We start from the raw sequence: 13,852 nt of genomic DNA, 5'->3' as shown, positions 1-13,852 counted from the left end.
TAAAAGATTTATTTTTAATTTGGTCACAAGGAAACTTGAAATAATTATACCATAATTATTATAAGTTGTACTTTTATTAATTGTCTTGCTTCCTGCTTATCATTGCCACTGTCTGATTTCTGAAGTTTGCGTCTAAATTCTTGTAGTTTTTTGTTTCATTCACAAAAACTAATTATTGACTTAAGAGTTAACAGACTCTCTGAATATTCCCTTTTAGTCATAATCTACTCTTTTTAAATGAATTTATCATTTGTAGGAGGAACTGGCATCTCTAAAAGAACAGCTGGAAGAGAAGGAATCTGAAGTAAAAAGACTACAAGAAAAATTGGTTTGCAAGATGAAAGGAGAAGGGATTGAAATTCTTGATCGAGGTAAGAATATGTATTTAACATTTGTTCTCTTGTTTTGTTAAAGTCGTTCAAGATCTATAAAAGAAACTGATGTTAGATGATGTGTACCATTAGCATCTAAGAGAGAGAGGAGTAGCAGAGGCCATCTGGGCCCAGGACTGCAGGGACTCCTCCAAGCCTCTTTACTGTGCTTGGGCATCTATTAACTTCCTCTTGAGCAGCTGGAGAAGGGCACCTCTTTTCTTTAGTGGGACTTTATTTTAGATTACACGGTAAATTCCCATCATGTCCAAATTGCAATACAAGGAAGTGTCAAAAAGAATTAAAAGGAACCAAAACTATGTCCCAAGATTATTCCCCTCTGAACTGAACTTGAGACAACATAAAGTAAGGCATTTAGGAACCTTGCCTGCCTTTTTGAGAGGAGAGAGGGAAGGCTGTGTATCTTTGGAAAGTTAATGAACATTTCTTATCATGCATTGAGCCCTCAACCTTCTAGAAAGCAAAATAGGTTAATTCTGTTTTGGGAAAACTGTATGAATTTATCCAAAAAATTGTTTTCATAAATTGAGGAGGTTTGTCCTGGACATCATATGGACTGTAATTTTTCATAATGTAGGTTATACCCGCTAGAAAATAACTTGAATGAAATGTGGGTTTTTAAAAAATTATATTTGGAAGTATATATGCCTGTAACATCTGACAACACTTGGTCAAATTTAACCTTTTTTTGTTATAACAAATGGTATGGCAAAAGCAAGTTCTGACTCATTCAAAACAGAACAAATTCCAGTTAGTGTAGATTTGGTACATTTTTATCTATTGCTTTATCTGTTTTGTCTATTTTATCTATTATTGTCTGTACAATGAGAGGCTTGAATTAGATTACCTCCAAAGTCTTCTTGGCTCTAGAATACCCTGACTTTATTTACCTGTAGGTATCACAATCCCCTGTCCATCAGAAAACTCAATTCATCCAACATTGAGGGAAATGGATTTTTCCCCTCTATTTTGGCATGTGTAGAATGTATGTTCTTCAAGGACACTCACAGACAGGTCATGCTTTCAAGATTCTAAGGAAAAAAATGGAATCATAGAGGCTATGTGGGCTAGAGGCTATGTTGGCTATGCTAGAGTAATGCTACCCAAAGTCGGATCTGAGGACTAGCAGTGGTCTGTGAACCACTTGTCAGCAGTACACAGCCAGGCACTAAGAGCAAGTGCTTAGAAACTTCGTGGAATCTGATGTTGCCATAACATCTACCTGCGTGATCAGTGGACTCATCTTGGTGAACAGGAGATGGACCACTTCAGTGTTGCTGAACTTGAGCAGTGAGATGAATATGACATAAGCAATGTCCTAATCACATTCAGGAGGGTCACATATCAGACTGTAATGGAAATGTAAAAAACAACCAATGCAACATTAGCTGGTTTTTCATCACAGTTAGTGTAAGAAGCAGTTGTACTCCGAAGGCCCAATTTTAATACAAGAAAATCAAGGTTCAGAAAGGTGAAGTAACAGAGGTAGTAACTCAGATTTACATCTTCTGATTAACTACATTAGATTCTCTTTCTAACCTCACAGAGGGCATGTTATATTGCGGTATCAGTCCTAAAGTCATAAAATAATGCTTAATATTCAGTCTTTATGAGGTTAGAGTCTCTTTATTTTAGGTAAAAGGAGACCAAATAATAGTGCTTTTAAAATATTACTTATTGTTGTAATGTATGCTAACTTCCAATTCAATGGGTTTTCCTGCACAGATGAAAATTTTAAAAAGAAGCTCAAAGACAAAAGTAAGGTTTTTGGTGTATTTCCATCAGCCTTTACATTCACCAAAAGTACTACTTGGACTGTTCTTTGCATGTGTTTTTAAAACATTTCTCTCCCCAAAGATGTAAAATTGCTTCATCGATAAGCTCCCCATTTCTTCAGAGTATACAAAATAGAGGGCAAATAAACAAACAATAAAACAAGGGGTAAAAGACCGTTTTGCTTATTGCTCCTGGTTCAGCCCTTTTGCTCTGCAGGATATAGAAGAGCACCCAGAGTGGTGGAGGTGAGGAAGCGTTTTCTCCGTGGCCCAGGAGATACAGGGTCAGAGGAGAAAATAATGTTTATACTCCTATGAAAACCTACTGTTTTTACGGTTTACCACAGTTGAAGATTATTTTGAACTTTGCTTTTGTTTTCCAATGTTTTGGAGCCCACTTTTTCACTGAGATCTATAGTAAGGGCTTCTATAAACATATCCTCTTGTGTTACAAAAGAAATTGTGCCCAGGCTGACTAACAGAGACTAGAGTTAATGCAGTGTAATCGATAAAGCCTTAGTGGATTTTCCTCCAGACATTAAGTTCTTAAGGGAATTTGCCATTAAAAAAAAAAAAAAGAAGAAAAGCAGTTCCTAAACAGTATACCTTAATTGAAAGTATTGTATCAGAGCTGAATGATGCTCCACTGTTTTAAAATTTACCTTCAGTAGTATTTTTTTGTCCTCAAAAGCAGGCAACCTTAGCTGAACATTTTCCTCTGTTTCAATTTTTTTAATTTGTGATTTCAGTTTGGGTTGACTTTCCATTTTTAAAATGTTTGTTTTTTTATTACTAAAGTAACATGCTTTTGTATTTGAATGTCACATTTTAAGGAGAATCACTTACTTTGGCCTTTTAAAATAGTATTGTTTAAAAACGTTTTAAAATAGTACTGGAAATGAAGTTTATAGATGAAGCAAAGTACTTGGTATCCTTCTGTATGGAACCTACAGCCAGCTGCTTAGCATGATACTCATGTAAATATCACGTTCCTTCAGGCTCTTACCATTTGTGTCTCCATCTTGGTTATAACCGAACATCATTTTCTCTGCTCTTGTCATATATACACCATTCATTGCTTTCACCTGCTTTATAAGTTTCTTCTTTGAAAGCTCTGTATTTTTATTGTTATAGCACTGAAATTTCATCTTCAGTGTTCTTATGAGGATTTTGTTCTTGCTTTGAGAGAGGGTAGTTGTTTTCTTTCTGGAATGATGACTATTAAGGTGAGTTAGAAAGTGTTCATTTTTCAGGTTTTCCCTAAAAGAGGATATGAATGGTAAATGTGCCTTTTAAAAAAAAAAAAGAAAGTGGAACAAATTATTAACATCTTTACCTTGCAACATTTCGATCTGAAGAGTCAGTAGCTTCTTGTTATTGTCACACAAGTTAACTAAACAGACTTCTGATTTGCTGTTGTGATATTTCAGATATTGAAGTACAAAAAATGAAAAAGGCTGTGGAGTCTTTGATGGCAGCAAATGAAGAAAAGGTAACTAGATGAAATTTAAGTGTTTATTTAGACGTGTACTAACATCATTTTGATCATTCCATGCATTCTCATCAGATATCCCAGTTTGAAAGAACATCGCCTAAACACAGCTGACAATTAAGAGGCAAGCATTCTCCCTTCCTGCCCAAGTGGGCCTGCTCTCGGGGGGCGGGTCATAGACGTACTTGTGCTGCACAGACAGGAATGGAGACCAGCAGCACTGGCTCCACTGAGAATCTACCCCTCCCACCCACCGCCCTGAATTTAGAAAATGTTCAGGTTATCAGATCAGCTCTTTATATTCAGGTGACAAATGAGACAAAGGATACAGGCCATAGTACATCCTTTCTGTGGTCCCTGGAAATTCTGGACTGCCCTATGAACTCTGAAGGAGGTAGCCATGGCAACTTTAGCTTCATGATCCTGTTGGTTTTCTTCTCTAGGAACATGTTATTTCCTTCACACTCCTGGCCTCTTTCACATCTGGGATTATCTCTGCTCTCCTGATGGTGAGATACCAGGAACCAAGCACAGGCACCATGTAATCAAGGATGGCACTCGGCTTTGTTTTAGCTATGCTCACCTAATGCCAAGGTCTCCAAGAGGGCCTTTCCTCCAGCTGTTGCTTCTCCTTACTTCATCCTGCTAAGAGCAGGGATGCAGGGACCCTACTAAGGAAACATGCTTCTTCTTGGCTTCCCTGACCAGCCATATACCCAGCAGGCAGGTTCAGCTCCTGTCATCAGAACTGCTCTCCCCTCGTGTCCTTTAATGAATAGAACAAGGAGACATTTTCCCATGAAAAGAGTAATTTCAAGGAAATAAAAACCAAGCAAATGCCAAAGAACTTTATCTTGATCTTTTTCTCTCATCATAAACTTCTTTCTCTAATTCTTTCTTGCCTACTCTGTTTGTATATTTATTTATTGCCTTTCATTCTTTTTGTTCTTTGTTCAATGGAAATAAACTCTTTCTCCTACCCACCTACCCATATATAGGTTTCTTTTTGCTAGTCTTCCCCACATCAAATAAAAAAAAAGTCATTAGCAAGCTGCCCCACATAGATTTAATTTGAAAAAAAATCACTAAAATTCATTTGGTTTTAATTTCTCTCCCTCAAAAAGCAACAATAACAAATGAAACTCCCAATGTTGAATGAGGGCTTACTAGATGCTCAGACTTCTCTAGGAGCAGCGAGAGTGACATAACTTCTTGGTGGTTCCAAGAAGTCTTCAAAGAGGATATATTTGGGAAATTCTGAGGGAGAGCAAAGAGTCATTCATCAGGAAAATGAAGGATTCTGGGCAAAGGATCCATGAGTGAAAACATGTCTCAAAACCAAGGCTTGAAACAGCCAGTGCGTGCTGGGAAAGTTCTGGAGCAGGAGATACAGGTGGAGGAGTTGGGTATATGAGAGAGTGCTAGGGCGAGGCTAATGATGTAATGATTTGGGTTCTTAGCTTTAGACCTTGGCCAGTGAGATCATTAAATTGCCATGTTAGAAAGCTAACTCCAGTGGTAGAATGGAAGCAAGAATAAGGGAGGGAGAATGAAGACAAAAGAATTAAGAGGCTGTTAGAATAAGTGAGAAATGAAGACGGGCTGAAATAAGGCAATGGCAGTGAAGTGGTAAGGAAGGAAGGGATTTTAGAGAAATTCACAGGTCGACAAGATTTTTAAATCTTTGGATTTGGGAGTAAGTTTCTGGTTTGAGCAGTGGGGTGAATGATGGTGCCCATAAAAGAGTTAAGGGAATCCAAGCAGAGACCGAGATACTGGAGGCAAATAATGAGCTTCATTTTAGATGTACTCAATTTGATGTGTTCATAGGACATTACAAGGAGATAGCTCATAGAAAATTGGAAAATCAACCTAAATTTTAGGATTAATGTAGGATTATAGATTGGTGGGGAGTGAACCCCATCAATTTTAGGAGAAATGTAGAGTTGAAATACATAGATTGGTGGGGACAAAACTATAGTTCATGTGTCAGTTTGCTTTTGCTCCATGATAAATCACATTTATTATTTCTCATACTATTGTAGGTGGGCTAGATTGCTCTTCTAGTCTGGGCTGGCTTTGCTGATCTCTACCATTAGCTGGTGGCTAGAATGGGGATGGATGGTTTAAGATGGTGTAACTCACATGTCTGGTGATTGACTGGTCTAGGTTGACCCCAGCTGGGTTGTCTCTTCTCCAAATGGTCTCTCATCCTCCAGTAGACTAGCCTATGCTTCTTCATGTAGTGGCCTCAGGTTCCCTAGGGCAGCAAGAGAGGGCAAGCCCCAATGTGCAAATACTTTTCAAGCCTTTGCTCTGAACCACATTTGTTATATATCATTGGCCAAAGCAAGTCACATGGCCATGCCCCAAATCCATGTCGGGGAAGCTAGGGAGCCCATTTTTATAATTTACCACACTGAGGGCCTGGGAAGAGAGAAGAGGGTAAAGGACAACACGTTGAAGCTCTAACATTTTATATTCTGGGTTGGGAAGATAGTGGGGGTTATGGAAGTAGAATGTTTATCTGGTCAAGGAATTAACAAATCAAAACAGAAGAAAAGAAAGAGTGGAGAGAAAAGTGAACGAAGGAAAGAGTGGGGGTCAATCAGGTGCCATCTAGAAGTCAAATTAGAAAAAGGATGAAGTGTCCATTGTTTTTAGTAAAGAGAAGGTCACTGATCAGTAATTGAAGCAGCTTTGGTGGAGTGTTTGGAGAAGGGAAAAGCCAGATGGTGATTAATGGCAGCTGGTAAAGGTAGCAGGTGTAGATCTTTCTTTCAAGCTCTGACTTAGGAGAGTAAAGGAAGTTGATTTTTTTCTTGTTTTTTTTTTGTTTTGTTTTGTATCTTATTACCTTGTTTTGTTTTTGTTTTTTAAAGATGGCAGCTGAAGGATAGGATCTCTAACTTTAGAGGTACTTTTTCTATGTCTCTGACGTATGTAGGCAAAATATTCTGAACATTACCAGTTTTACTAAAGTTTAGAAGCATTCTTTGAATAATGTAAATAATTCATGTCTACTTATTCTTTGTGTCACAATTACTTTTGTTGTTTTAAAATCATAATATTAAAGATGATAATTTATTTTACTAATAGGATCGGAAAATAGAAGATCTTCGACAGTGCCTGAACAGGTATAAGAAAATGCAAGATACAGTGGTACTGGCCCAAGGTAAAAAAGGTAGTGTAGCTCTAAAGACTTCTCTGCTTTACTTGATTTTTAAGTGGCTGTGAACTTTTTTACATTTGGCCTCAATTTCTTTCATGAAGTATATCCATTATTTCAAGTTAGGTTGCTCCTTTCATTCATTCAGTGATGTTATTAGGCATCTGTTCTCTGCCAGAAAGTGTGTCAGCTGATGAGTACACTGTTGATTGGTTGCCCAGAGAGAGCCTCTCCACGGAGTTGACTAGGTTACACTGCAGAGAGAAAGAAGGACAGTACCTGCAAGAGCCTCGGGGAAAGAAGACCTTGGTGTGTTTATTAAGAAACAAAAGGAGACCAATGTACCTAGAAGGTAGTGAGCAGGGGGGAGAGTGAGACAAGATGAGATAATAGAGGTGAGCACGGCCAGGTCATGCAAAGTGAGGAGTTCAGCTCTTATTCGAGCCCAGAGGGATCCACTGAATGGTCTGAACAAGTCAACCGCATGATCTCTGTGACAAAATGGACCATCGTGGACTATGGACCGCTGGGACTATTCCAGCAGTGTTGGAAGGAAGGGAAGCCAATCAAGAGGCCCTTGCAGTATTGCAGTGGGAAGATCTGATGGTGCTGATTGGAAATGTATTTTGGTGTTAGAATCAACTCAATAGTGTGATGAATTAGATGAGGAGAGTGAAGAAGAAGAAGGCATCAAGAAAGATCAACATTTCTGACTAAAGCAACTAGCAGATGATGGTTCCATTTACCAAGAGGGGGAAGCCTAGAGAAGGAACATGGAAGTGGTTGAGGAGGATTGTGTTCAGCTTTGAATGTGTTTTTAAAAAATCTGGGGCTTCCCTGGTGGCGCAGTGTTGAGCGTCCGCCTGCCGATGCAGGGGACACGGGTTCGTGCCCCGGTCCGGGAAGATCCCACATGCCGCGGAGCGGCTGGGCCCGTGAGCCATGGCCGCTGAGCCTGCGCGTCCAGAGCCTGTGCTCCACAACGGTAGAGGCCGCAACAGTGAGAGGCCCGCGTACTGCAAAAAAAAAAAAAAAAAAAAGTGAAACATCTAGGTAAAGATAGTATGCATTTTGTTGTATTTATTATTATTTTATCTGCTGATGGGCCAGTTGGCCATCCACAAATGTGGCAAAGATTTGGGGGTCATTCAAAACACACAAAAATGTGAAGAACTTTGAAAGTTCTCTTGTTCATTAGCACTGCCTAGTTGGGGTTATTTGCTTTGAAAGTAAGTGCTGGCTACCAAATGTAAAATGGATAGCTAGTGGGAAGCAGCTGCATAGCACAGGGAGATCAGCTCGGTGCTTTGTGACCACCTAGAGGAGTGGGATAGGGAGGGTGGGAGGGAGGGAGGTAAAAAGTCAGTCAAAATTGCACTGGCATCAAACTACCACTGGCATTTTTCACAGAACTAGAACAAAAAATTTCACAATTTGTATGGAAACACAAAAGACCCCGAATAGCCAAAGCAATCTTGAGAACGAAAGAAGGAACTGGAGGAATCAGGCTCCCTGACTTCAGACTATACTACAAAGCTACAGTCATCAAGACGGTATGGTACTGGCACAAAAACAGAAAGATAGATCAATGGAACAGGATAGAAAGCCCAGAGATAAACCCATGCACATATGGTCACCTTATCTTTGATAAAGGTGGCAGTAATGTACAATGGAGAAAGGACAGCCTCTTCAATAAGTGGTGCTGGGAAAACTGGACAGGTACATGTAAAAGTATGAGATTAGATCACTCCCTAACACCATACACAAAAATAAGCTCAAAATGGATTAAAGACCTAAATGTAAGGCCAGAAACTATCAAACTCTTAGAGGAAAACATAGGCAGAACACTCTATGACATAAATCAAAGCAAGATCCTTTCTGACCCACCTCCTAGAGTAATGGGAATAAAAACAAAAATAAACAAATGGGACCTAATGAAACTTCAAAGCTTTTGCACAGCAAAGGAAACCATAAACAAGACGAAAAGACAACCCTCAGAATGGGAGAAAATATTTGCAAATGAAGCAACCGACAAAGGATTAATCTCCAAAATTTACAAGCAGCTCATGCAGCTCAATAACAAGAAAACAAACAACCCAATCCAAAAATGGGCAGAAGACCTAAATAGACATTTCTCCAAAGAAGATATACAGACTGCCAACAAACACATGAAAGAATGCTCAACATCACCAATCATTAGAGAAATGCAAATCAAAACTACAATGAGATATCATCTCACACCAGTCAGAATGGCCATCATCAAAAAATCTAGAAACAATAAATGCTGGAGAGGGTGTGGAGAAAAGGGAACCCTCTTACACTGTTGGTGGGAATGTAAATTGATACAGCCACTGTGGAGAACAGTATGGAGGTTCCTTAAAAAGCTACAAATAGAACTACCATATGACCCAGCAATCCCACTACTGGGCATATACCCTGAGAAAATCATAATTCAAAAAGAGACATGTACCAAAATGTTCATTGCAGCTCTATTTACAATAGCCCGGAGATGGAAACAACCTAAGTGCCCGTCATCGGATGAATGGATAAAGAAGATGTGGCACATATATACAATGGAATATTACTCAGCCATAAAAAGAAACGAAATTGAGCTATTTGTAATGAGGTGGATAGACCTAGAGTCTGTCATACAGAGTGAAGTAAGTCAGAAAGAGAGAGACAAATACCGTATGCTAACACATATATATGGAATTAAAAAAAAAAAATGTCATGAAAAACCTAGGGGTAAAGCAGGAATAAAGACGCAGACCTCTTAGAGAACGGATTTGAGGTTATGGGGAGGGGGAAGGGTGAGCTGTGACAGGACGAGAGAGAGTCATGGGCATATACACACTAACAAACGCAGTAAGGTAGATAGCTAGTGGGAAGCAGCCGCATGGCACAGGGATATTGGCTCGGTGCTTTGTGACAGCCTGGAGGGGTGGGATGGGGAGGGTGGGAGGGAGGGAGACGCAACAGGGAAGACATATGGGAACATATGTTTATGTATGACTGATTCACTTTGTTATAAAGCAGAAACTAACACACCATTGTAAAGCAATTATACCCCAATAAAGATGTAAAAAAAAAAAAAAAATTGCACTGGCATGATCATTGCTGGCATTTTCACGTAATTCTTTCTGGCCTTTTTTTTCTATGCATATAAGTATATAATTAAAAAAGATAGTTTTTAACCATGTACAGCAGGATAGATGTTTATAAACCATTGAAAATTATGTCCTGTTCTATTGAAGAGTCCCCTAGAGGGAAGAGATATGGGGATATATGTATATGTATAACTGATTCACTTTGTTATAAAGCAGAAACTAACACACCATTGTAAAGCAATTATACTACAATAAAGATGTTTGAAAAAAAAGAAATTACCTAGAATTACACATATCAGTAGCTATTAAAGAAAAAAAGTAAGTGCTGGAAATAAGTCTTTTGGTAGGTACTCATGGGACACTCGGATTTTGAAATTTTAATCTTGATGGGTTCACAAAGAAAGAAAATGCTGCTTTAGACCAGGATCTTTTTTTTTTTTTTTTTGCGGTACGCGGGCCTCTCACTGTTGTGGCCTCTCCCGTTGCAGAGCACAGGCTCCGGACGCACAGGTCCAGCGGCCATGGCTCACAGGCCCAGCCGCTCCGCGGCATGTGGGATCTTCCCGGACCAGGGCACGAACCCATGTCCCCTGCATCGGCAGGCGGACTCTTAACCACTGCACCACCAGGGAAGCCCTAGACCAGGATCTTTGAAAAAAATGGATCTTCATCTTTTTGTCCAGAAGGCCTATTATTAAGACTTTATAAATATCTGAATGAGCAAATGAATCTCTAATTATCAGTGTAGACTTATGACAATTCTTACCACTCACCATTTTCTAAACCTTCACAGGAGTCTCTCTTCTAAAGAATATTGCAAATTCTCAAGTAATTAATTTTTACATAGTCATAGCATTTAAAACATTGTTTGATTTTATAGAATCTCAACACTATAATTCTAATATTTAAAAATCAAGGAAGAGCAGATTGATTTCTGTAATTAGACTACATTGTAAGACACTTGGAAAACAGATAAAAAGGGTAAAAAGTCAGTCAAAATTGCACTGGCATGATCATTGCTGGCATTTTCACGTAATTCTTTCTGGCCTTTTTTTCTATGCATATAAGTATATAATTAAAAAAGATAGTTTTTAACCGTGTACAGCAGGATAGATGTTTATAAACCATTGAAAATTATGTCCTGTTCTATTGAAGAGTTATGTAAACAGTGATTTCTCACTAGGATTTATATTTATTTAGACAATCCTCAGGGAATTTTAAGAATACCTAAATTCTAGTAAAATTAGAGTAAAAATCTAATAAAAACCTAAATTAAGAAGCTATGTCTAGTTAGTATCTTTAAACAAGTATATGATTTGCCATTTTGTATTATTCAGAGAATAGTTGGAAGGACCATTCTGTTTGTAAAAAAAGAATATCTGGCACTGTTGTTCAGCACTTAATCCTTTCCATTTCTAGAGATGTAAAAAAATTCTCAAAGTTGCTGGTTTGCTGGTTATGTGGTTCCTTCTCTCCATTAGGCCATTCTTTCTACTTTGAAATGAAATGAATGGCAAAAAAAGGATCCTCTTAAGAGGGATCAAAGGGTCGTCTATTTTCTCTTCTTTTCCTTTTTTCCTTTCTATGTTTTTTCAAGAGCACAGTAGCGATGAAAATGGAGTTGTCTAAATGGTGACTTTGTTGCTGTTCAGAATCAGTTTTGTTGTACCACTGGTATTCCTCAGCTGGGTTATTTCTGAACTGAAATTTATAAAGCCCCAAATGTTGACACAGAATTACAGGAAGGTTGTTGGACTAAGTTAACTTTTAACATCAATGCTGTGAGTCTATGATTGTGTCTATTAAACCACTAGTAATTAATACCTCTACTAATACCACTACTGGATACTCATGTGGCCCAAGAGTCCCTGGGCCTTAGGTGCTCACAGTTTAAGATGCCGTTTCCTAGGTCCCACGTTGTTGTTCTTCAAGCGATGCCAGGAGTTGACTCTTTGATTTTTAGGGATCAGAAAAATTTTTATATTCAAGATAATTGGGATTCTTATCTTCCTCCAAAAGTAAAAAATGAAAAGCTGCTGGTGTCCACTTTCCGCTTTGTCGTTGCTTAGGCCAAGATGGTGACTTTGAAGACCTGCTCCCTTCCAGTTCCTTCTCCACTTTGCTGGACGCACAGGGCTTTAGCGATCTGGAGAAAAACCTGTCATCTACGCCAGTAATGGGATCTCCCAGTCATGACCCATTTAACACAAGTTCTCCAGAAGAGGTATTTATAGACTCAATAGTTTCTTCATGTTAAAGAGACTCTGTCATTGAAAGTGCCATTGATAACATCAAAGACATCGTTCTTTTCTCAGGTGGATTACTGACTTGCTTTGTCCCAGCAATTATTGTGACCTCCGGCTCTTTATTTGAAATGTGTGTTTTTTCCCTCTCTTTATTAATAAGTAAACACTTGGGCAATGTCAAAACCACTTATGTAATTCAGGAAAGACATATGAATCCCTTGGAGATGGATGTCATCTTCAGTACTAGGTTATAATCTACTTCCTAAAGAATAAGTAGGGAATAAGTAAAGTGAGGGTGAAGTGAGATTATGTAAATTTATTTTAGTCACTTGTGACGGTAACTGTGAAAGATGATGGACTTCAGTTAACATGCTGGGGATTGTGGAGCCATGTATTGCATGGGCGTACCCAAACCTGAGGTCAGCACGTGAACTGATCTACAAGCGTAGTTATGGCAAAACAATAAGAAGCAAATTGCCGGGCTTCCCTGGTGGCGCAGTGGTTGAGAGTCCGCCTGCTGATGCAGGGGACACGGGTTCGTGCCCCAGTCCGGGAAGATCCCACATGCGGCGGAGCGGCTGGGCCCGTGAGCCATGGCCGCTGAGCCTGCACGTCCGGAGCCTGTGCTCCGCAACGGGAGAGGCCACAACAGTGAGCAGCCCATGTACAGAAAAAAAAAAAAAAGAAGCAAATTGCCCTGACAGATAACACATTGATTAATTGATTTCTTGGTAAATAAGGCGTCATCTGCATGGAGGATCTGATTTACGGGATCTGTAGTGTTGAAAAATGCTTCAAAGAAGCAAACGCCTTCCTATGGCCCTTCAAATTATCTTCATGAGGTGGAGTGAAGAAAAAGACCACTGACTTTTTTAGAAGGTAGAGATGTTGGCAATAGGGTAGACCAGATCAACATGTCTATTAGAAGGATGAACTAAGATGTCTACCTTGATTATTTTTGTAATCTGGTCAGTTAATAAAAAGTGACTGCTTTCAGTTTTTTTTAAAAAAGATCATGGAAGAAAATTTCGGGTTCGAGCCCTGGTCCGGGAAGATCCCACATGCCGCGGAGCAGCTAAGCCCGTGCGCCACAACTACTGAGCTTAATCCATTCTATTAGATAAAAGCATATCCGCAAATATCTTCACAAAAAGCCCTTTACTGCCTTAGGTTCCCTGTAAGGCCACTATGAGATATCCCTTTGTTTTTAGAGTTTTTGATCTTTTTGAAAGGTTCAGTGAGACAGCACCACCTTGAATTTTCCTGTCTTCACAAAGCTACACCTGTGGCTTCATCTTAAGACGGTTTTCCTGACAGCACCTGTGCTTGATCTTTGCCCTCAAACCATTTCTTAATTTTAATATGTAATGTTCCATTTAGGGAGACTAGGAATGAGAAACAGTTTAATTTTTCAAGTAAATAGTCTTGGCTCCTTTATATTTAACAGTTGCTTCTTTGGTCACCTCTCTTCTAACATTTTATTGTAAGTAGCGAGAAGAAATCAAATGGCATCTTTACTTTTTATATGTTGCTCATAATTACGTAATGAGAATATGAAATTTGAATTGAATGAAAGTGAATTCAAGGAGAAAAGAGCATTTCTTTTTTAAATGTAAGAGAGAGCTAAAATATGCCGTTACAAGGAATTGGTGGGAAGGGGAATTGGATGAA

The 13,852-nt window shown here is 39.0% G+C and overlaps 1 protein-coding gene across 10 annotated transcripts in view; it reads left to right on the top strand.

Annotated features, from left to right (window-relative positions):
* The window catches only part of PPFIBP1 (PPFIA binding protein 1), a 177,906-nt gene that overhangs the window by 135,981 nt on the left and 28,073 nt on the right, over positions 1–13,852 (top strand). For 5 of the 10 annotated variants that reach the window (XM_060166671.1, XM_060166668.1, XM_060166665.1 and 2 more), the window contains 5 exons: positions 257–371; positions 2,118–2,150; positions 3,598–3,659; positions 6,759–6,843; positions 12,005–12,159. In XM_060166671.1, the coding sequence (XP_060022654.1) occupies positions 257–371; positions 2,118–2,150; positions 3,598–3,659; positions 6,759–6,843; positions 12,005–12,159 (450 nt within the window). The remainder of the gene's footprint in view (positions 1–256; positions 372–2,117; positions 2,151–3,597; positions 3,660–6,758; positions 6,844–12,004; positions 12,160–13,852) is intronic. The other 5 variants (XM_060166672.1, XM_060166670.1, XM_060166669.1 and 2 more) reach the window with 3 other exon arrangements.

Source organism: Lagenorhynchus albirostris, chromosome 11 (genome assembly GCF_949774975.1).
Source record: "Lagenorhynchus albirostris chromosome 11, mLagAlb1.1, whole genome shotgun sequence".
Classification (NCBI taxonomy): domain Eukaryota; kingdom Metazoa; phylum Chordata; class Mammalia; order Artiodactyla; family Delphinidae; genus Lagenorhynchus; species Lagenorhynchus albirostris.
This window is presented reverse-complemented; position numbering and strand designations above follow the sequence as displayed.